Source organism: Poecilia reticulata, linkage group LG11, assembly GCF_000633615.1.
Source record: "Poecilia reticulata strain Guanapo linkage group LG11, Guppy_female_1.0+MT, whole genome shotgun sequence".
Classification (NCBI taxonomy): Eukaryota; Metazoa; Chordata; class Actinopteri; order Cyprinodontiformes; family Poeciliidae; genus Poecilia; species Poecilia reticulata.
In genome coordinates, this window is record NC_024341.1 from 1799444 (window position 1) to 1823071 (window position 23628).

Below are 23628 nucleotides of genomic sequence, written 5' to 3' on the forward strand. Positions count from 1 at the left end.
ACCCCCAAGGACACCGCCATGGTCTGCTGCATGGCTACATGTCCTTTGTCCTTTACTTTAAAATGTTTAACCAACAGATGTAATTAAGAATGTCTGATAGCATAAAACCAAAACTTTGAACAACAAAAGAAGCACAACTTGAAACAAAGGGGATGTGGCAACTGCTGTCAGCCAGCCCATTGTGTAAATACGAACACACAATTGCATCAGCAGAAGACAGACATGAAACCCACAGGCTGACTGGAAGGAAATCAAAGGCTGCTGAATGCTGCAGCCAGTGGAACAGGGGGAGGTAACCCAACAAGAAATGTCTCTGTAATGTCTCTGACTGGCCCAAAAACTCCAGGTCATGTGAGGAATTGGTTTACCAAGAAGAAAAACTGTCCAGAGTCCACTCAATGCTTTCTCTTTAGGCAACATGCTGTACTTCTGAAAATTATTCAATCCTGTGAATGATTTGCCTTTTTATTGTTTTTACAAATCAATTATGATCAACAACAATTGGTTTTATTTGACAAGTAAATTTACAACAAAAAAAATCTTTTCATGTCAAAGTGAAAACTGATTTCTATAAGGTAAAGTAAGGTAATTTTATTTATATGGCACATTTTCAGCAACAAGGCAATTCAAAGTGCTTTACAAAGCACTTCAAGTTATGACACTTAAATAAAAATATTAAACTGCATAATATTCACCCCCTCTAAAATGACTGACCTAGTTCAACAGAGGTCCAGCCAACTGGTGCTGGTCCAATCACAATAGCTGCATTTCCATTACAAATGTGTGCAAATATTTGTCTATATTCTGCAATTGTCAAAAAAAATAAATAATAATTTTGCAATTGCGGTGTTTCCATTGAATAAGAAATTAAATTAAAATCACACGTCAATAAGCTTGCTTAAGTCATTAAAAATCATGTCAGCAACAGATGTAAACAGTTATACAAGATACATTAATAATCCCGCCATGACACTAGTGCTCATCTATCAGCCAATCAAAGGAGACAATGGTGGGGCGTTGCAGCAACAAGCCCCGCCTACTTGGAAGCAGCTATGTGTGTGGCATTTTGGGTAGATTGTAATTGGTAATTTTTCAGGAGAGTTGTGGATTCAACACGCTGGACTGACACACAACTTTTTAGACTGTGATTCTGTGAGATCTCTGGTGGAGCCAGCTGCACATTTTCTGAAAAAAGAAAAAAACTTCATCCTCCTACTACTTCCTGTTGTCCACCAGTAGTAGCATCTGGCTGCTGATCATGTGACTCGTGATGCAAGAGAAAGTGTGGCCATTTCAGTGTTGAAATACATCTATTTCTATGAGCTGAAAAACCACCTCATCCTGGTGCAAAAACATTTTATCAAAGAAAATAGCTATTTTTTCTTCAAAAATTTGGGGTGTTTCCGTTAATCAATTTGATTTTCACAGTTTCAATTTGTGCAATTACATGGTGAGTGGAAACAGCTAATGAGGGGAATAGAGATCAGCTGAGTGCAGTGAGAGTCTCCAGTGATTGTAGTGTAGACAAAGCTGGTTCTGTTCTGGAAGGTCCATTCAGTGGTTCAATAGTATTCCTGGCTAAATCCTAAAACCAGCCCATCAGACACCAACAACCATGCTGCGTTCAAAGTCCCTTACATCCTCTTCGATTCCTATCTTGATGCTCAGTAGAAAGTCGTTTCCACCATGTCTAGATTCCTAAAACTACAGACCTACCATGTGATAGGCCAGTGTGTTTCTTGTGTTTACAAACAAGTGAAAGAGTGTACCTAATAAAGTGGCCGGTGGGTGTATTTTGTATATTTTGTAGATACTTTAATCCTGAACAAAGTTAACAGAAACGAATTTTACTGTTTCATACTTGCTGTACAAGAATGTGAAATCACTTCCTTTCATTCCAGGAAGTGAAGCGTAAACATTGCAGAAATGCTCTGTGGTGTTCTGGAATGGTTCGCCTGTAAAAGCCACTGCTGCCAATTCAGCAGCATTAATGCTAAATTATTCTTTTTTTAGATCCCCACATAAGGCTCCCAGAAAAATGTCTTCAAATTTTTATGAAACCAGTTGCCAGCTTTTCCCCGCATGAGCAGAAGGAAAAATCTTTCCGGATGTCACTTCTCCTTGGCAGTGCCAGTGGGAACTGGCAGCAAAAGCTCCGAAAATCTGAACTAGAGCATAAAGTTGTTGTGGTACATCATGAAGCTGTGCAGTTTTAGAGGTCCAGAGAGAGTGGAGCTGTAATGATGTGCTTAAGCCAAGAGACAATACGATATATTAGATCAGAATAATCATTCCCCTCCTCCCATAAAGGTTTTATAAAACAAGGCTGAGTTTTCAAGAAACAGTAGTCAGTGCAGAGTTATTTAGTTTAGCTATGGTTTCCCAAATACTGTTGTGTTCAAGCAGGACAATATTCGAGCTGGTCCTGATGCCTGATACTTTTTGTGTTTTCTAAAATAGAAGTAAACATTTCACAAATCACAGGGTGTTTTAAAGTATCTCTGTTTAGTTTGGATATGCTCAATTCAGGTTTGATCAATCCGAATATGGAAAAGTACAGAGCTAGAAGTGATCCCATGTAGTCTTTGATAAATGGTGAAAGAGCCTTTAAATGAGGCCAACTTTCTCAAGGTCAGTAACGTATTCAAACTGACCTGGTTTGTATGTTCTACAAAATATAATAGAGACTCTGCAATTAGTTGGCAATAACTTAGTTCTTATTTGGCCAATAATTTCAATGATTTGAACAGCAAACAGGAATCTGTAAATTATATACCAACTTCATGATCATCAGTCAGCCAAGGTCTGTGCCATATTTTTTTTTACAGTACTTAAAAACTGCATTATTAAAATAGCAAAAAATAAACACTTCAGATATTTTATTTCATGTGTAATAAATCTCTGCAAATTGATCGTTTCACTTTCAAAATTGACGGGCAAGAAATATTGCACTTTTATGCAAAATTCAAACTTTTGGAGATATACTAGTGTTTATGTATGTAAGCCTGTTGCATTAACCAATGAATCAATGAATCGCAAGTTAAAATGTTACTTTCCATTGTGATGATTAATATTTTTTGAAGGCCAATTCTGTTTACAGGTACATCATAATCCATTTTATTCATGTTTTGGCTGTAAACGCTTTCTGAGGTTGTCATGTTTGATATTAGCTATTTAACATATCTTCCAGTTAAAGTGTTAAGTGTTCTTTTCAAAATTAAACTTTATTGCTCTTTAAGAGTGCAAACAAACATTGTTTTGAAATTATCAACATATTACTTAAAATGGTTTCAAGAAAACAATATCATTTATCGCAATAATTTCTTTGACAGTTTATAGTCCAGTAAAGTTTGACCCAGGTATGTGGTAAAAAAAACAAACGTGTCTTTGTTCAAAGCAGCAGCTTAAACACAGGGGGCGCTCTGCTGAGCGGCAGGGAACCACTTACCTTAGGGGGTTTGAAGGGGTAGTCTGGTGTGAAGGCGATGTCCAGGAAGAACACTCCTCCCTCGTACACAGAGCCTGGGGGGCCCAGGATGGTGGACCTCCACTCATAGATGTTGTCTCCTTTGGGGCCGGCACTGTGGGCCCAAACAGAAAACAACGTGTTGTAAAACATAGAGAAAAACCATCAGGAGGAGAACAACAACCATCTCTGAAGGTAGACACACACAGATACACACACAGATACACATAGCTGTACAGATGAACAGAAAGGTGTTGAGCAACAGCTGCTCTGTGTCCTCACTATTGATCAGCATTTAACTGCCGGGCAGCTAACGCTTACCAAGTTTCACTGTTGGTCCTCCTTCCCCTCTACACACACATGCACGCACACACACAGAGATCCAGACACACGTACACACACACATGCAAACACACACAAACGAACACACAGCTGGAAGAAGAGAGGAACTAATCAAATCCCATTCTGTACTGGAATTAGGCCAGATGCCCCCGTTGGTTCCATGTATTACTTTAACTTTCATCATTTACACAATCTGAGAGAACCAGAGAGGAAGAAGAGCTTGCGTGTGTGCGTGTGTGTCCTTGTATTTGGTACAGGAACATTTTCCTAACACATATTACGTTGAGGAGACTGACTGTTCTTTGTGGAGACCAACGCCTGGCCCCCACAAGAGAAAATGCTGTTTTTGGGTTATTGGTTAGGTTTAGGACTAAAATGTGAATTGAGTTTAGGTTAGGTTTGGGCTAGGTACGTCCTGGTAATGTTTAGGTGTAGGGTAAGAGTCAGGCTGTAGAGATGAATAGAAATCAATGAAAGTCCCTGTAAAGATACAGAAACATTATGTGTGTATGTGTGAGTGTTTGTACATGAGACACATTACAGTGAGATAAGAACCTGAGTGTGGTTGCTCATGTTGAACATCAGCAGTAGTAAAGCATGGGGCTGCTGCAGAGCTGGCCCCTCTCAGTGTGTGTTTGGACCCAGAGGAATTACTGCAGAAACAACAGCCATGTTCCTCTGATAGCCTACAGGGGCAGGGTGCCAGGTCCGGGGGGTGGTGGTGGTGGGGGTGCGGAGGGGGCTGGTTGGTCAATGAAAAGCTTCCCTCACTGTCAGACATCACTGGTGTGATTTCAAAGTATACCAGTGGTTTTATTAAAGCGCTGCTGGCTTCAGTTCAGATGAAGTCTGATGATATGTGGCTGACTAACAGCTTTACTTCACACAGCAGACAGATGGGACCAGCTTTGTTGAAGTTCAACCCTCACAAGATCCAGACCTGATTCTGTTAACACTCAATGATTCAGCTTCATGCTTCACAACAGGACACCTTCCTGATCATTCAGATTTTTAATGAATGAGACTTAGGACATGTATCCCAACATTAATGTGCAAAAGAAAATCATACGTTTTTATTTTTGTATATATTAGTAAGACTGGAAAACTACAGTACTTATGCTCCTTGGGAGATTAAGGTACCTATAGATCAGTGGTTCTTAACCTGGGTTCGATCGAACCCCAGGGGTTCGGTGAGTCGGTCTCAGGGCTTCGGTGGAGCCTCTGCCGGGGAGGTAAAGACACACTTGTGTAAAGTCGTGATGACACCCCGCTTTGCCATCACTTGCTGCAGAGGATCACGTTACATTGCTCAACCAATCAGAGCTGCGGAGGAGCCCTGATTGAAGGAGCTCCACTCAGCAGGGATTTGAACTTTTGTCTTTAATTACTTCAGCAAAGCTCACAGTTTTTACCAAATTCTATAGTCTAAATCTGCTCCTTAGTCACATCTTTTCGGGGTTGGTACTGCCTCTAGTGGTGTGGGGGTGGTTACACAGTAATATAATTGCATTACTAAATCAGAATACCACAAAGTTTTTTGTGTGTCGGGGGAGGTTGGATTGGAATAAGAAGGGTTTGGTGAATGCGCATATGCAACTGGGAACTGGGGGTACCTCAAAAAAGGTTAAGAACCACTGCTATAGATATTGTCACATTATTAGAAGACATTTATTGTCTTTCACTTTAATCTTTTTCCTATAAGTCTTCATGGGGCTCACATATAGATCTATTCATTTGTTTCCATGCTCTACTCCTTTTCATTTTTTCATTTCTCCTACTTCTCACCTGCATTTCCCTTCATAGTAACAACTTTTTAAAAATAAAATCAAAAAGAGACTGAACATGTTTTACTTTAATGGAAGGTGTGAAGGGAGGACTACTTTGCTCTTTAAAAGAAACATGAAGATCAGAGTAAAGTTTTCCAGAAGGACAGAGACCAGGACTTCTGGAAAAATGTTCTTTGGACAGATGAGTCTAAAACTGATCTGAGACCAGAACAGAGGACATGTTGGACAGGAACCAGATTCAGTATTCCAGATAAAGAACTGCCAGCTGTGAAGCACAGAGTTGGCAGTGTCATGGTTTGGGGATGATTTGCTGCAGCAGGACCTGGTCAGCCCACCATCACAAACTCTATCATTTATCAGAGAGCGGCCTGAAGAAAATCTGAGAGCTTTCTTAAGGAAATAAAAGCTGAAGCAGAATCAGACCCTGCAACATTACAATGAACCAAAACAAACCAGACAATACATCAAAGACTGGCTGAGAGGCCAATGGAAGGCTATGGGTCGGGTCAAAGTCCAGACCTGGGATTCACTGAGATGCTGTGGGGCGACTTGAAACAGGCATGAGATGTAAAAAAAAAACTCTTTAAACATCTGACAGCTGAAAGTGAGGAGTGGGACAAATGAGCATCAGACTGATAGTCTCTCAGGTTGTTTCAGCTTGAGGGGGCAGAGTAGTTATAAGTGGCAGGGTGTCCTAACTTTTCCTTGAGAATCATTTTCCTTGTGTACTTGGAATGAATTAGTTTATTTTCCTGATTATAAATATGAATAAAACTAGACATAGAGTGAACCTTTACTTTGAAAGAACTTAACATTTAGTGTGTCTAAATCTAAGGTTTGCTGTGTGATCTTAACCTAGCAGTAGCCGTCCATCAGCTCGTATTTATGACTCAATGACACTAAAGAAAAAAGGTCTGTTTAGAGTTCCAGTGACCCACAAAAACTACAGAGAGCATAAATCATTGGATAAAATGCATAACCTGAAAATACCAACTTTCTCTGTTATTTTTCTGCAAAACCTTCATAAAAACCGACACTAAAGAACCACTGTTTGCAGGCCCAGCTCAGAAATTATTATTATTGCCCAAAAAGCATTAATTATTCAAGTGGTATAGCAAGGTAGACTTTAAAAATAGTCTTTTAGGGGTCCCACAGCTAGCCCGACACTTATTTTTCTCTCAACTATGTTCCCACAGTTTGCCTTGTAGCATCTGGAAATATTTAGAGCTCTGACAAGACTGCCTCATTTTCCCCAGTGCAGCTTGTTCATCCTACCTCTGACAGGAAGATCTGGTATCCAGTGCTGGCAGAGAGACATATTTATCAGCCACCAGGTCTGTCAGGCTGATAGACGAACCAGATCTTACAATTCACCCAGGGGTGTCTGCCGTTATTCCTCCAAGGGAACCTGTCTGCTACGTTCTAATGTGGGCAAGTGATCTTTAGAATTTCACTTTTGCTCCACAGCAAACCAAAACAACCACTTCAAATGGTGTCAGATTCCTCAATGAGAGATGTTGATCTCTCAGGAAAAGGTGGGAAAAATGGAGTGTTAAGTGTGTACATCCTTAGGCTAAAACTTCTGTTGCTATTTTGTTGAACTTACAGGAAGATTTCCGATATTTAGTCTTAGGTAAAAGGGCTTTCAGCTAGCTCCTATATACCTGAGAAGAAAAAAAAAAATACACCTGCAGAAAAGTAACCATGCATTGGGGGGGCAATCAGGGCCACTACCATCAGGTGAGGCAGGGGAAGAATCCTGCCCAGGGACATGATGACAGACGAAATGAGGGTTTTGAACCGGTAACTCACCGGTTACAGGACAAACTGCTCCTCACTTGCAAAGGAAGGCCAACATTAATTCATTCTTGCCCAGCACCTTGCAAAAGTTTTCTACTTTTAAAAAGTTTTGAACTCTTTCCCTATTACTCACATTCTAACCACTGTTGGTGTACATTACTGGGATTTAAAGTGATGAAGCAGCATATAGGTTCAAAGGGGAGATAAACAAAAAGGGAAAATCATACAAGGTTTTCAAAGTTTTTCTTCAAATAAAAATCTGAAAAGTATTCTGATGTGAACCTCAAAAGGTTTGAATCAGCTTTGCACATCTACAGACTGAAATTATGTTTATATGTAATTGACTCGGATTTTCTCTGCTTGATTGGACTGAATTGACTTCCTTAAGTTCCTTTAGACATGTGTTGCAAATTGGTGTTACATAAATGAACTTAACTGAATTGAAAACTGAATTTTATTAGAATTTAGATTTTGGCTCTCCTGGCCACATCTGATCCTTCCACTGAGGGAAATATAAACAGATTTTTACCAAGCATGCAGACACAGTCTATGGTAGAAAGAGACTTCTTATGTTCACCAGCTGTCTCTTCATTTGCTTCAGTTTTGTGCCGACAACCGCAGGGCAGATAGGAGGAAGATCAGGCATGGTGCTGGTCCAACACCCTTCAAACTTCCATTCAGCACTAAATCTACCTCACCTCTCTCATTGTCTTCTTGAGCATGCTGCCTAGCAACATTGCATCCCTGTGCATATCTATGTACAACATTTCCCTGGAGATGACAGCGCAAGAAGTCAACATCAGCAACACTCAGATATGAATCTTTATGGTTCATGATATCTGTACTGCTCCTTTAAGAACTGATTAATAAACATACAGCAATGAACTTAGTCAACAAGATCCTGCAAAAGGACTCATGGCACACATAACTTGTAAACTGTTAATGACAGCTGATAGGCAGGCATCAAGTCTAACAAGCTTCCTGGATGCTTGTTGTCATGGCGCCTACAGGACCGTAGACATCTATTAACATGGAGCCAGTGAAATGAAATGGACTGTTCAGGTTTTGTGGTTGAACTCCTCTGATGGTGGCAGTGCAGTCAGTAGCCAGCAGCTCTGGCTCCATGATATCATGATGCATGACACGATGGTCCACTGATGTCTCTATCACACAGGGTTTGGCTGATACTGTGTAAGGCTTTTCTATGGGTTTTTTGTGTTTTTTTTTCTGGCTGTCGTGGCCTTTATTTGACAGTGGTCAGACAGGAAAGTGATATCTGAAAGAGGGGGAAGACATGTGGCAAAGGTCAATGGACCGGGACTCAAAGCGGTGACGGCTGCATCGAGGTCTGAAGCCTCCGTATATGGGTTGCGCGCTCTGTAGTCCTGCTCCACTGCTGCATCCAGGACCTGATCTGTTTAAGGAAGCCGATTCTGCAATAAACACTCAAGCAGGAAGATCCTTTATGTTGGACTGGTTAAAGCCAGAGGGAAACCTACACAGTCCTTAAACACCTTTTTTTGGGTTTACAATCATGGAATCAGGCTTAGAGGAGCTGACTCTGATCGTGGTCACGTCACACTCAGCTGTAAAACGTTCTAGTATATGCTAAAAGTTACAGCTTGAAGACACCAAAAGAACCCACATCATCTGCAAAGACGAGACCCTGAGGTACCAAACCCAGAACCTGTGCATGCACACCACAAACAGAGAGACAAGGGACAGCCCTAATAAAACAAAGCCTTTTACTGGGAACATGCTTGACTTGAAAAAATAGACATCACTCTGGCTTTGGTTGGACAAAGACCAACATTCCTTAAAATCATCCCCATTGAGCTCCTCACAAAATGCCTTACAAAGTTATAAGCCTTCTCCAGATCCATAAAACACATGTAGAGCTAAGAGATCCAAGTCAGCATGATCTTGTGAATGTGACATAGATTTGTTTGGGTACAATGTATTCTGCGTATTACAACTTGGCTTTCCACAACATACTGAAGCTGCTGTATGTAACTTTCAATGTTTTTTACATATTTGCTAAAATTATCATTATGTTGCGACAGTATAAGACAGATAATCTGTGGAAAAAATGTAACTCCATTGCCTTCTATTTAAGTATATATATATATTAGAGATGTGCCGATCAGGTTTTTTCCTGCCGATACCGATACCGATCACCCATGAGGGTCGATCACCGATACCGATCACATAATTATTATTTTATTTTTTTATCATAAACACTACCAGTTACATTATGTGGAAAAATGAACCGTGAATTCACCTTAATTTAGACAAAAACTTGTTTTTAATAACTTTTTCCAAGAAAAAAACTAAACAAAACAGGCATTCTGCAAATTGTAATAATCAATAATACTATCTTTAACAGACAGATAACATATGAAGGCTCTGAAGAGGCTAAATAATGCAAAGAGCCAAAATAAAACCTCTTAACATTGCCAAAAAAATTCAAGTATAAAACTTAACATTCAAAGGCAAATRCRGRWTCCATTACAATAAACAATCCAGAGTTACTGAATGAAAACTTCCTGATAGCATGGTGGCTAGCTGATTACTGCTAGTTCTGAGTGGCTGTTTCTGAAACACGCCATCATTGTAGTTCTAACTATGTCTGAACACTCAGTTATTAACAGGGGGTTGAGCAGAATGTCAGAACTACAACATGGTGGAGCTGTCTGTTACTAGAGAGGAGGACTTGTTTGGTATTGAGAACCACTCCTGTTTTGAGCATTATATAACTGATTTAACCCAATTACTATTACACATGGGATTAGTGTCGCCATTTTAAATGAAGCTTTACGAAAATTTCAAAATAAAAGCCTCAATAATCCTCTCAGGTAAGTGATATTAGCTTTTATTATCGTTTCCCCTCAAATGAGTTATATTAGATTAAAAGATAATATAAGATATAATATTAAAATGTTTTCAAAATGTTGCTAGAGATTATGTTTTTTTTGTCAGGGTCCTTCAGACCGACGCTGAGTGTCTCAAGTATAGAATGACTCCAGCAAACTGTCTGACAGAGAGAGCCAGCCCAGGTGCACATAATTAATTACCATAGCAACAGGGCCCAGAGAGAGGCAGTGAGTAGTTTCACTAACAGGCGCAGTGACAGGTCTCACAATGCATTGTAGGAAGAATACACATTTCCTGTGACTATTCATAGTTTGCTTACATAAAATTATTATTTCTCTGAATTTTTGAGTGTGAATTAAAATCCTTAGTATGGAGGTTGAAAAATTTCGAGACATAAACAATTACCCACTGACTTTATTATTTTTTTTATTTTGGACCGTGAGTAAGAACCACATGTGACGAAGCTTATAGACGTCAGTTTTATGGTGCATCAGGTTTAGCAATTGTGTTGTAGTGAACCGGGTCAGTCATAAAACTATGGTGATGGACCTGGTAAAATCTTCAGTTGCTGCTCTTTGGTAATGAACCATATCAGCATGGAAGTATTGCACATGTTCTCCTGGGTAAGTCCAACTGTGCAATCTATAGCTAGAACGCACTCTCTCTGTAAACTTTAAACATTTTCAACCCCAAAACATGACAGGCCAACTACCAACTACCAGGCTTGGCAAGTCTTCTAGGGAGAATCTTGAATTTATAATGTTTCGCAATTGGGCCCTGCCATGGCAGTGCATACGCAGACACCTATTGTTCTACACCTCAAAGTAACTGCCTCTTCCTAGTACCGTTAATACGGCTCGTACCGCTGCATGTCCCCTTCACAATATATACATCAAAATGTGCGGCTCAATCCCATGTGGGGAGCAATTGCTTTTGTTGGCATTTCGAGTAACTGTGGCGACATAGTTAACACAAAATGAGCCAAATTCAACTCAAAACAAAAGTCTGACACAAAACAGTGCCACTCAAAATAGACGTAGACTTTTGTCTGCCCCTCAGAGCTGCTCTTTAGAACTACAGACATGGTGGAACACTCCGTTACTAGACCTTTTCCTTTTGCRTTTTATTTACCRTTGTCATAGCAACTGAACCATCGGRYCCTGGGAGGAAAAAGAGCGACGGCGGTTCTAGTTAGCTGAGATATAAACCTACTGTGCAGGAGCTGAATTGCGATCTGTTTATATGTACAGATTGCTTAATACACCGTCAGCTTTGAAATAAAATGGTTCTGGACGTTTTTGGAAAGTATTATTGACATGTTTAGGAAAATGTTGGTGTACAGGGAAACAAACAATTATGCTATGTACTTAAGATGGAATATATGCACGTATATTCATGACATGCTTTGATTAAAGCAATTTATCCTCGGTGCAATTCCAGTACCGAAAAATTAACTTTATGCCAGGTGAGTCTCTCACCTGAGAATGTGAACCTACTAGGCTGATTCTGTGCCTTCAAATAATTTTAATGCTCCTGTAAAAGATTCATAACTTAAAAGTTACAGGAACCTACAAGTTAACTTGTAAGGAACAGGTCTGAAAAAAAAGGTCTGTGTGCTACACTCAAGAAAGAGATTCATTTGATGCATCAAAGAGTGATGTCATCACTGATGATGTCATTGTTACCATAGGAACCAGTGGCTCAACTACACATTATTCAGGTGGATGCGAAAACATAAATCGGCGCCCCCTGGCCCCCAGACAGGGTTTTGACGCCCCCTCTGGTGCTGTGCCCCTATGCATTGCATGCGCTGCATACCCACTTTTTGCGCCACTGATAGGAACTAAACATTCTAATGGTGCATTCACACCAATCACGTTTTGAGCGTCAGGCAAGTCTGCTTTATATTCAAAGTCTATGTGAAGTATTGGATGCGCTGGACGTGTCAAACGCTTCGAACGGTTCAAATGGCGCCGCGCTAGACGCTCGAAGAGCACCACAACCGCCCTCGACGCGCCTCCACATAGAGTTTGAATGTAAACCAGATGCGCCTGACGGTCAAAATGTGTTTGGTGTGAACGCACCATTATATGTCCAGTGGCATATTAGGTCCACCATATTAGGACCAAAGTCTTGTCCTAATATGATGGATTCATTACTTTGGGTCAGGGGTAATGTTTAGAGGTAAGATGTGAATTAAGGTTTAGTTAATGTTAGGAATAGACAAGTATTGGTTTGGGTTAGGGAAAATGTCTGTGTTAGGCAAAATCGCAGCTATTAAAATGAAAGGAAATCAATGCAAAGTTCTAATTTGGGTCGAAATAGTTTTGACCAGCCTGTCAATGATTTGTTTTCTAAATCATTCTATAAATAATGATGATATAATGTTAGGCTGTTAATGTTAGGTTTTCTTCCAATTGCATAGCTGCAATACACTAGTAGTCTAATGTGTTGAATATGCCCGGAATATGCCCAGGCCTAGGTGTCGGGTGTTTATACAGGATGCTACGTCCCCACAGTGCAGGTGTGTATTAAAGGCCTGCCTTTTCACTCAATTTTAAAGGGGCAGTATTATGTATGCACCTTACCGTTTACTGGTGCTAATTAAAAAAAAAAAACACCATCCAAAGTAAACGCTTAAAATATTTCCACATTACATTACAGAAGGCCCAGGGGTGAGCAAGCAGTGAATAAGCAGTGCTGAGTAGACAGCTTAGCCGTTTATGTGACATTTAGCAGAACTACAAGGTAGTGAAACCTGGACGGTGCAAAGGCTGTTGTTTGGAGTGTTGGGGCCAAAAAATACTATCAAATCAGCAGGGTCGATTCAGAGCTGTCACAACATCCTGGTGGCCTAAGAAACAAAAAAGGCTTTTTCTTTACCAAGCGATTTGCAAAGGCTGGATGTAGAAATTACCCCTCAGAAGATCCATCTTAAACCTTCTCACATTTCTTATAAAGACAAACCTAGAGTCAGAAATATTTTTTGATCTTAAATGCAAAATGCTAATTTTTTTATTTCTAGAGTGAGAGCGGAAGAAGTTGGTCATGTGGCAATGATAACTAAAGCAGAGAAGCGGTGGTGAAGTTAGCAGTGTGGTAGATTTTATCAAGGTGTCGAAAGGTTTGATAAATATGTACAATATGTACAATATCGGTAAATATTGGTTACCGGCCATAACAGCAATATTAATATTGGATATCAATATCAGCAAAAATTTTGAGATTAGTATATCTACACCTACTTTATACATTTCTGATATAACCTAAAGTGAACTGAAATGTTTAAAAGTAGAAGGTTGATAGAAAATTTGTTGTTTTAGTTCAATTTTAATGTCAGATGTATTGTTCTAAAGAGGAATTTAGAAAGAATAAAATCCTATGCCAGCATGGTGTCTCTTCCCCAGAGAAATGCTCTCATCTACAACTCGTCTTTCATCTTTTGCATCACAAAAACACAGTGTCTTCAGTATATCTGATTTACTGTTTGATGTGCATTTAGAACACCGATCTACCAGAGCATGTTCTCCATGCCCAGTCATGGAGAAAGTTGACTTTTCTTAAATGAAAATAAGCATGTCCAATCTCAGCAACAACACACCTCCAAATACAGCTATACGAACAGCATCAATTATGAAATTATTCTTTTAATGACAACCACAGTAAATATAAAAGGTTGAGCTCATTTCATTAGTCCTAACTGTTAATTCACCTTAAGAAGTGTTTTACACATGCTTTCACAAATTATGATTTAAAGCTGATTCTAGTTCATTATATTTTACAGTTGGCCCAATCTGGGATCTGAACCACAGTCAAAAGAGCAGTAATAATATACTTAAATATTGCAAATATAAATATGATCACTTATCTCCATAATTAATTAAAACACACTAAAAATACACTAATAACCAATTACATGTGTATGTCTTCCTGCTACTGCAGAGCCCTAAAACAGACTCAGTGATTCCATAAAGCTTTACCAATAATCATACTGCTGGTGATTTTATGAAAAGCAGCTTCAAAACAACAGATGAATAATGAACTCTGATTATATGATGGTTTATCATGGTTACTGACTGATGTCTGCAAAAAGGGGTTTAGCCTAGACATTACATGGTGATCAGGATGTCCACAGAAAACATGCAGACCCATGCATTCCTGAAGGTCACAGAAACATGCTCATTCAGCTGGCTGGCACCCTTCAGACACACAGGCATGATGGCAGAGCGCTTTCGCGACCTCAGCTGTTTACAGCTCAATGACTGGAGGAAAAGCGTGAAGAGAAACATTTGGTCAGAGGCAGAGCACCAAGAACTCAGAGTTCCACCGTGTCATGCTGTATATGGAGAGAAAGGGTGTTGGCAAATCAAAGAAAACGCGGCGTGACCTTCCAGGCGATCACATAATGATCTATTGCGGCTGTCCCCACAGTCATCACGGCACCATTGATTAGGTTGAGCATTGATTTAATGTCACTCTTCTATCCAGATGGGCTCCAATAAACCGCAATCAGTCAGAGCCAGAAACATTGAGTGTGTGTGTGTGTAATTTACTCTACCTTCATGTTTGTGACCAGACTCAAAGCTGCACAGACCATTCTTTGATTTTATTTGACTTTTATTTAACCAGGTCAAGCTTAATTGAGAGTATCCAGGCCAAGACTACAGTATATTTAAATATTACTAACATAACAAATACATTCAAACTAAAATATATGAAATTCAGTTATGAAAAACAGGTAAAAACAGGAGTGCACCGATTGCAGATTTGTAGCGGATCACGGATCTTTATAAATCCTGACCTGCTGATTCCGATTTACCTTTTTTTTTGTCTGAAAAGTTTGTAAATATAGCAACAAAGTCACTAAGTTGGCAATGGTGGGGTGACTGTCATTAACCGCAGGCAAGAGGTTGTGACCTGGTGGGAGTCTGCCGGTCAGACCTCTCTCCTGGTAGACGAAAAGGGGACAGTGGATGACTTTCAGACCTGTGTGGAGGTAGATGACGTCTGTTTCATCCATCCATGAATGAATGGATAAATGGGTCCTAGTACTGACCCCTGACACTCCTTTATTGGCTGAGGTATTTAGAGGATAACAATAATCATTTGCTGCCATTCATTTTTGAAGCAGCGGATGTTTTTGTGGGATAGATCTGTTCTGGATTAACAATGCAATAGAAATGAAATAAACTTATTTTAGGATTAGGGTCAACACAATTAATAAAAATGTTAATGACTTTAAAAACTGCTGTTAAATTCTTGTGTAATGTTCATTTCTAAAACCAGATTGGAAATCTGACATAAACTTGGTAATAATTAAAAACTCCTTTAATTGACACAGTTGGCCAGGACACACATTTGGCAACGGGCGACAACTTAGAGTAGAGGAGTCGCCTCCTTTCAAGAGGTTAAACACACAGGCAGACCTCCTTAGGGCTGATATCTGTTTCCAGATAAAGCATGTGTGTGGTTGGCTAATAAAGGCTCTGCAAGTTTTAAAAATAATGGGTATTTTTTTTAAACCAATGAGTTCTTTCAGCCCGTCACTATAAACGTCCTCAAAGGTTCTAATCAGATATGTTTACTATTCTTTTTGAACAATTGTGGATGATTAATGGATGAGTATTACATTCATTTTAGGTTAAATTAATGCTACTCTAATTCTTACTCTTCAGCTAACATAAGCTCATTTAAGACCTGAACCTTGTCAGGAATAGTTTCTGAATATGGTAGAAGAGAACTTCAAATGAGCAGTGTCTAACAAGATGATGATGTTTAGCTTGCTTTGAGTGTTTACAAGATGGTAAATTGTCATCCTTCCATTTCTTTTAATTAAAGCAACAATCTCTGTGGGAGTTGCATTCAGGTCAGAAGGAGTCTTCTGATACTTTTCCTACATTTTGAAACATTTATCTGACTGAGACGCATCACTTTAGAAAACTCAAACAACCCTCTTTATAAGCCGTCTATAAAATATTTGTAAGTAGGACTGGTTCCAACTCAATAGAAATCAAATCGGCCAAGTCAGCTTCTCGATCTGGACAAGACACTATTACTGAATTACAGGCCAGTTCCAACCTTCCATTCGTCAGCAAAGTTATTGAAAAAGTTGTTTCCAACTACTTTGATGCAGAATCAACATTCTGAATCAGTCCGGGCTTCACAGACGACTTCGACCCAGGCTGTGCCTCCTGCAAGGATGGCTCTTGTAAATGTACAGCCCTTACAAAACAAAAGGTTCATTCCACAGAATTTCTTATGTTCTATGTGATTGGAGTTCCTCTAAGTGGCCGGGAGATAGATGAGAGTTAGCAAGTCTATGGTTGTTCCTGAACTCTTGCTTTCTGACTAATCATTTCTAAATGGACAAAGTGTAGAGGAGGATTAAGTGTTTATAAGAACCACTTTATTACAAACATCTCCAAGTCTGTAATAACTTGGAGATGTTTTGAACTGAGGTATACCCTACCAGTACTGTCAGAGTAAATTTGCTGACCGCCAATGTGTAAGATTTAGGTAAAATTATACCTAAATATGATCATGTTTTAGTAAATGCTGACTTTGACATTTATGTGTGTTGAGCTGATGAGCTGTTGTCTCAGGAGGTTTAAAATCCTATTCAGTCTTTCAGCCATGTTCAGTCTGTAATGGGTTGGAAATTAAACATCTCAGTTTTTATTAATAATCCTGTCAGTGATTCTGGGAGAGCTTTTTGTCTCACCACAAATGAATTGCTTTTGCAGTTTCAGGAAACCTGTGTTGAGAGAAAGATCCTAGACACTGTGGTCCAGTTAAAAACCAGCCACCCCATATGCATTCATATATGCACATGCTCTGGTTGGACGTCTCCACCTGAGCAATCTATTCTTAGAAACCATTGCATCTCCTGCCACTGCGATTTGTCTGTGTTTGACACCTAATAGGCCACCCAATAATTACATTGTCTTCATGGCCTCGAGGCTTCATGGCTCCGAGTTTCAGACAAAGGAAAACTCAGTACAGTATCTCATAAGCTGGTTAATGCTGGTTGCCTGGAGCCATCCATCAAACAGCATATTTGAAATGGTAAGGGGCTATCCCCAAACTGTACCCACAAAGACAGCAGAACAAACTTGTCCAAAATGTCTTAAAATGCTGCAACCTGAGGAGTTCCTTTAACTGGAACTAAAGGGCCAAGCCAAACGCCTGAAAAACAGCTCCACACCATAATCCTTTGTGAGCATTAATATAATCCTGTAATTTCAAAGTACAAATAAAATTAAGACCACAATGGAAACACGACATGAAAACTTTGTGATGTACATATGTTCAACTTCAAATAAGTGAGAAAAAGAGAAGCAGATGCTTGTAGAGACAGCAATGAAGAACACTTGTACCTACAGGGACCTAACGAAGACGGTACCAGAGTCCTGGACAGAGCAAATGAGACGGTAATTCAAGTGGATGAGCTGAAAACACGTGGCAGAAAACACGACACTTTCAGAAGTCCAGCAGTCAATGTTTCTGTAGACATGGGTCAAAACAACAAGCAGGAGACCTCATGCATTTATTTGGTATTTCATTACTTCACTTCTTTCTCCAAGCTAAACCCTGCCTGCCTGCCTTCTGTTTCAGCTGCTGCTGGGCATTCATCACCTGAGTGAAATCAAAGCCTTGCCATGAGGGTGTAATCCTCTCTGTGTGAGGCGGCTGCTGAGGGAGGAGAGGAGCAGAGGGGGGGCTGTGAAAATCTTCCTGCCAAAACTGAAATGGAAACTTCAAGAAACCCAACCCAAGCTTTGGACCCATTAGACCTTGTGCCAACATTTTCACTGTACGTGTGTGTTTGGGCAGTTCCTTAACCCCGTCTTACGTCCTAACTCTGCAGACAATCTATCAAAGCATCCATCTAGGGATGATTTCCGGGGATCCATTAGTCTTTTCAACAGCCTCTGTCCCTGCAGAACTCCCACGACACTTCCCCCACCAGGGACCCAAGCTTGAAGGTGATGGCAGCTGAAAGCAGACCACAAAAGGAAACATTAAGAATTTAACAGCTGTGGCAGCTACATCAGATGGAAAATCTACTGACGCATGCAGACAATTAAGCAGAGCTGCACAGCGGTCCAGACAGTCCGAAGGGAATCTGTCACTTTCCCTTATGGGGTCTTATGAGGCACCCCGTTTAATAAATGGGAGCTCAGGGTTCTACCAGCAGACAGAGCGATGTCAGGGTAGGAGCGCCGGGCGAGTGAATGGCTCCCACAAGCTCCATATGGAGAACAGGTGACCTACAGCTGGCTGACCACAGAGCAGCTACTTCCAAAACTGTCACTGCACCAAGCAGGTAATACATCTGATGAAGATGACAAAAACCAAGGAAACTAAATGGACAAAGTTACTCTGGTTGATCAGCCTTCAAACTGCCTTAAAACAGGCAGCAGTAAAACATCAGAGTCCAGGATGCAAATAGGAGGAGTGAGTGGGAACACAATCCTTGAGTGGATAAAAACAAGGCATGATTCCCATGCCTGCAGCTGCAAGGCCTGCTGGCTCAAACGTATCCTGCTCTGGTTTTATATTGGGCTGCTCAGTTCCGGCATCTCACTGCTCTATCGATTCGGTAGCACTGCAGTTTGGAGAGACACTGGCCGGATGAGAGGTATGGAGAGATAAGCAGAGGAGGCATAGTGGGGAAACACTATGAATCAGCCCCAGAATACAGACTCCCAGGTTTAGTCTGCTTTATGAACAGGAGAAACACTGAACAGTTTCCACAGTTTGATACCTTTTAACTGGAGGTTCACAATCAAACGACATCTATCCACTGGATCTGACAAACAGAATCAAGTCTCTACAGTTTCTGTACTCACATTAATTTACTCCCTGCTACCAGAATGATGCACTTTGACCTCTGTACCTTAAGAGTGTGTTTGATAAATTCTTAGAAAATCAGTTAAATAATTTAACTCATTTATTTCAGAAAAAGTGATGAAGCCAACTTGCCTATGTGTGAAATACTATTTACCCCATAAAATCAATGACTGGTTGTTTCACCTTTAATGAGCTTAATGGCTCATATTTGGTCATTACTAACATAATGACAGCGTTTACATGATGTTTGAGACCCCCCCCCCAGAAAGCTTAATGTTGCAGTTTTAAAATACTAAGGCACTATTTCAATTATATCCCTCTTAATTCTGCTTCCTAGACTTAAACCTGTCGGTTACAGGAAAGCCAAACGATGAATAAAATCAAATAACAACCTTAAAATCACAGCTCAATGTAATAGAAATGTTTTTGAATCAATTCTTGAAATTGACCTAAAAAGAAAGAATAGATAATCTCTACAGCTTCCTAGATGACATATCTGTGTCAGTGATTATCTGTACATGGCTGCTGCCGGAGCTTCTCGGCTTCATCTAAGGCTCCTCTTTTCCAACCCAAAATCTGAGGTACACTTAATCTACACAATCACATAACCAGGAGTATTTTATCTCTGCAATGTAAACCAACAAAATTATTCAGCCTCTCCTTCAGAGACGAGTGGACAGACCGCATCTGTATTTGGTTCTGGTTAGCCACACAGAGATATGCTTCACTTCTGTATCAATGAAAAGATTTATATTGCAGATATTCATTTGACACTTTTTTCTCAGTATCATTTTTCTGTTCTGATTGAAATATTACACAGTTTAATGCCAAAGATGACAAGTTTGCCATGGTGTGCGAGACTGAGGCTGCTGGCCTAGTGTGACTAAGGCAGCGTACATCTGACTTCCATCATGCTGCAGAACAGAAATCTTTTCTCCTGGATGGCTTCCAGGAGAAAAAGCAGCTGTTAACGGGCGTGTATAGCTGTGTACGGCTCTCCCTGCCTCAGCAGTAGACAGGTTTACCAGTCCAGATGATATTTCTCTGAGGATGCCTCTTGACATTTAGGAGGAGGTTGCAGGGTCACATCTTTTACACTTTTACTGTCTGTACTGCAGATGGTATCAGCACTTTATTTACTCAACATTTTAAAAAAAGTTATAAAAAAGCTTTATTGTCCTATTTCTTCATATTTTCAAAATGGCTGCCATATTGTTTTGTGACAAGCACTTTTTATACTGCAATTTATCTTTTTATGAAAGCTTTTGGTCCTCCTACTCCTTTAGGTTTTTATATTGTGTTTAATTATTTGCTGATGCCGTCAGTTGTATTTGCTCCCCACAGCTCCTGTTAATGGCAGTTTCCATTTTATATTGTGTAGCTTCTGTATCATCTTGAATTGGTTCGTCACAATTGCATAGTTCAAGATAACCCCTAAAGCACAGTGTTCACCTCTCTACTACACCAAGGGCTAGTCCTAAAGATCGCAGGTGTAATTTCCAAACTGCATCTTTCAACACCTCAATAGAGGTATTTAACATCTGCAAGTAATCTAATAGTAGCTGCAGTAGTTCTGCTCCCTCAATGATATAGGTGCTGTTTACAAGGTAACGTTTCCAACAATGTTTCCCATTGGGTATCCAGAAAAGGCTTACACAACGGTGAAATTAAAGTGCAAATAGCAGTAGAAACTATGTAGTGTAAATGCAAGAAGGTGGAGAAACTTTGTGAACTTTCTGATCTAAATTGGTGTATTTTATAACTTGTGCTTGCAGATGCACACACATCATCTGATGCCTCTAATCCCTGTGCCATCCCTAATGGCATAAATGTTCCACAATGAGCAGATTTTGCTTTAAACACCCTAAATAACCTGAAGAGGTGCAGCAGCACAGACAGGACACGGAGGTCCTCCATTGTTGTGATGTGTGTAGGTGAAAACCAGGTCTGAGAGCACAACAGCAAAATGGAATAACTGACTATTTCTAAATCTCTTTGGTTTGCATTTACATGGATCACATTGCATTTCTAAAAAGTTTCACTCTGGAGCCTGTTGTTAAACCTTTGCTGTTTTTGCCCAACCACAACAATGTTTGTTACTGTGTAAGCAAAAAGCCAAAACTTCATCACACTTTGTAAACAGGTAGAGCAGGTAGGTCATTTAAGCAGCACTAAAAATACCAACAACTAAACTTGGAGGTTTATAAATCCATGCATTCTCGCTCATTGCCTGGTTTGGTTAACAGTCCCAGGGTTAAAGCACCAAGAAAAGAAATTACCGTCCTGTTGGGATATCCACGCTGAAACGCTTCAGCGTGGATATCTATCAAGTTTGAAAGTTAGACATGTGCCTTCCAGTGTGTGTTCAACCTGAATGAATATCTGCGTATAAGTGCAGGAGGAAGTGATACTGACACTGGAAGGAAGTGAGAGTGGTTGTGTTTAAACAGCATCCCTGCATGACCTCTGGCAGCTAAACTTGTTTCTACAGTCGGTGTTGATATGTCATGACCCCAATGAGTTTAACTTTAAGATAAAGTTATTTGACTCAAATGAAAATCTTTAGCTTATGGACAGAAGATATAACTGACTGGGCATTTTGAGTAGCAGCCTCTCTACAGGGGAAATGTGTGTTAAGAGCCTAATCATTCATCCTACAGTCTGCAGAGATAATTAATGCACACTAATGACTTTATTCACACATCCGGGCTCCATGACAGAAACACCCCAGTCAGCTGCGGCTAACTGCACATGAGAGAGGATGGAGGAGTAAAACGTGCAGAAACCGGAATCACAGGATGTCTGATGCATAATAATGCATCAGACATCTTTACTTTGATTCTTTAAAACCAGTCTGAGGCTGAGCTTAGGGAACACAACTGCTACCGGACACATTGATAATCTTTATCTACCTGAATGCTACACATCAGCAGGATCCGTTTGGAAAAAAAATACATATACATACTGAACCAGCATTGCTATTCTCTGTAACATCACATTTCTCCATTAAATGAATCAACTTTCATTGTCAGAAGGAAACAAGCTGCTCCTTACAGCGCGACAATGATCTTTCCAGATCCACAACAGTGTGTGCTTATCTGAGCCAAAACCTGAATGATCTCAGTGGAGATTAGCAACACCCATTGACCAGTACAACAGTACAAAAATACCACAGCAACTGATCACAGCAGTTAGACAGACATAGTTGATAAAGGAGTCATGCTTTCTTTTTGAAGTCTTTCTGCCATTTAGCTATCAAACGGTGTGACAGGTGTTCTCCAGATAAGAGAAAACAATTTCACTTCATGATAGAACAAAATGACAAATAAAGACTATACTTGTTCCTAACCTAGAAAGGAGTTGTTTAATGTGTCAGGTTGGTGAGAATTTTGGCTCGTTTTTCAGCCAGGTCCCTTACATCTGTTAGTTGAGCTACTGAACAGAAAGCCACCAAACAACTGACTTGTGTTTTTAACACATATGAACATTTGCAATTTTAAATAAGTAATGCTCTGGCGTCACCCTTCTACACTCCCGATACTGTGGCATCCAGCTAAACTAAGGTGCTATAGATTGTTGGACATGCTAAAACATTCTGAGGCTTAAACTTTGCATATATCACACATGCTCCAAGCCCCATTAAAATGGAATTTACAAAAATGGAGCAACGTTGCTGCAAGGAAAGCCATTATAATGTCACATGTTCTCATTTTATGTCATACAGGATGAATGGATGAAAGCTCACTCACCTCAGCATGCCAAATGCTCCAACTGCCAGGAGCATATTTCTGAATAATTCAGCTATTTTTATTTTATTTTATTTTAGGAAACTCACAGACTAAAAAAAGACTCTTAAAAAGACTGAATTTATAAATCTTATTAACCACTCAAATCACTTGTCAAAAGTAGGTGAGACCAGACCTCATTTACATGCATAAGATGATTTTAAAAAATATAAGATGAAAGCTCTTTGAATACAGTGCAAGATAAAAAGACAAAAGACACGTATCAACATTGTCTGGTTTTTCTTACAGAAGTGATGATTTTAATTACAATCAATTAAAATAAAACATGATTCCTGTTTTCTTTTACAGAATAATACTTGTATTAAATTTAACTGTGATTATGATTAATATATCTTAAATGAAAAAACAGCAAAAGACTGACAGTAGTGCCTTCCTTGTTCTCTTCTAGTGTAAATTGTTGCCCTGATTCCTTTCTCCATCCTCTCTGTCATTTTGTACAAAGAAAAACTTGCTAAACTTGAAACCCTTGAAACTGAGAAAAGTGCTGCTGGGGATGAGCTCAGACTTAATGAGTGAGGTTGTATGTGCAGACATAAAACAATGTGTTGGGAAGATTACTTGGGTTAAGAAAATAGCTGCTTAGGTTGTTTTAAAACTGAGATGATTTAATATTTTTAATTAATAAACTTGAATCTTTGACAACTAAATTGATAGGGTTAAAATATTTCTTTTTCAAAATGTCAATCTAAATGTTTCTGGT

General features: G+C 39.7%; 1 protein-coding gene across 1 annotated transcript in view; it reads right to left on the bottom strand.

Moving 5' to 3' along the window:
- LOC103471961 (ubiquitin-conjugating enzyme E2 E2) overlaps window positions 1–23628 on the bottom strand; it is a 65888-nt gene that overhangs the window by 21962 nt on the left and 20298 nt on the right. The window contains exon 4 of the mRNA XM_008421277.2: window positions 3449–3581. Coding sequence (XP_008419499.1) covers window positions 3449–3581 — 133 coding nt within the window. The remainder of the gene's footprint in view (window positions 1–3448; window positions 3582–23628) is intronic.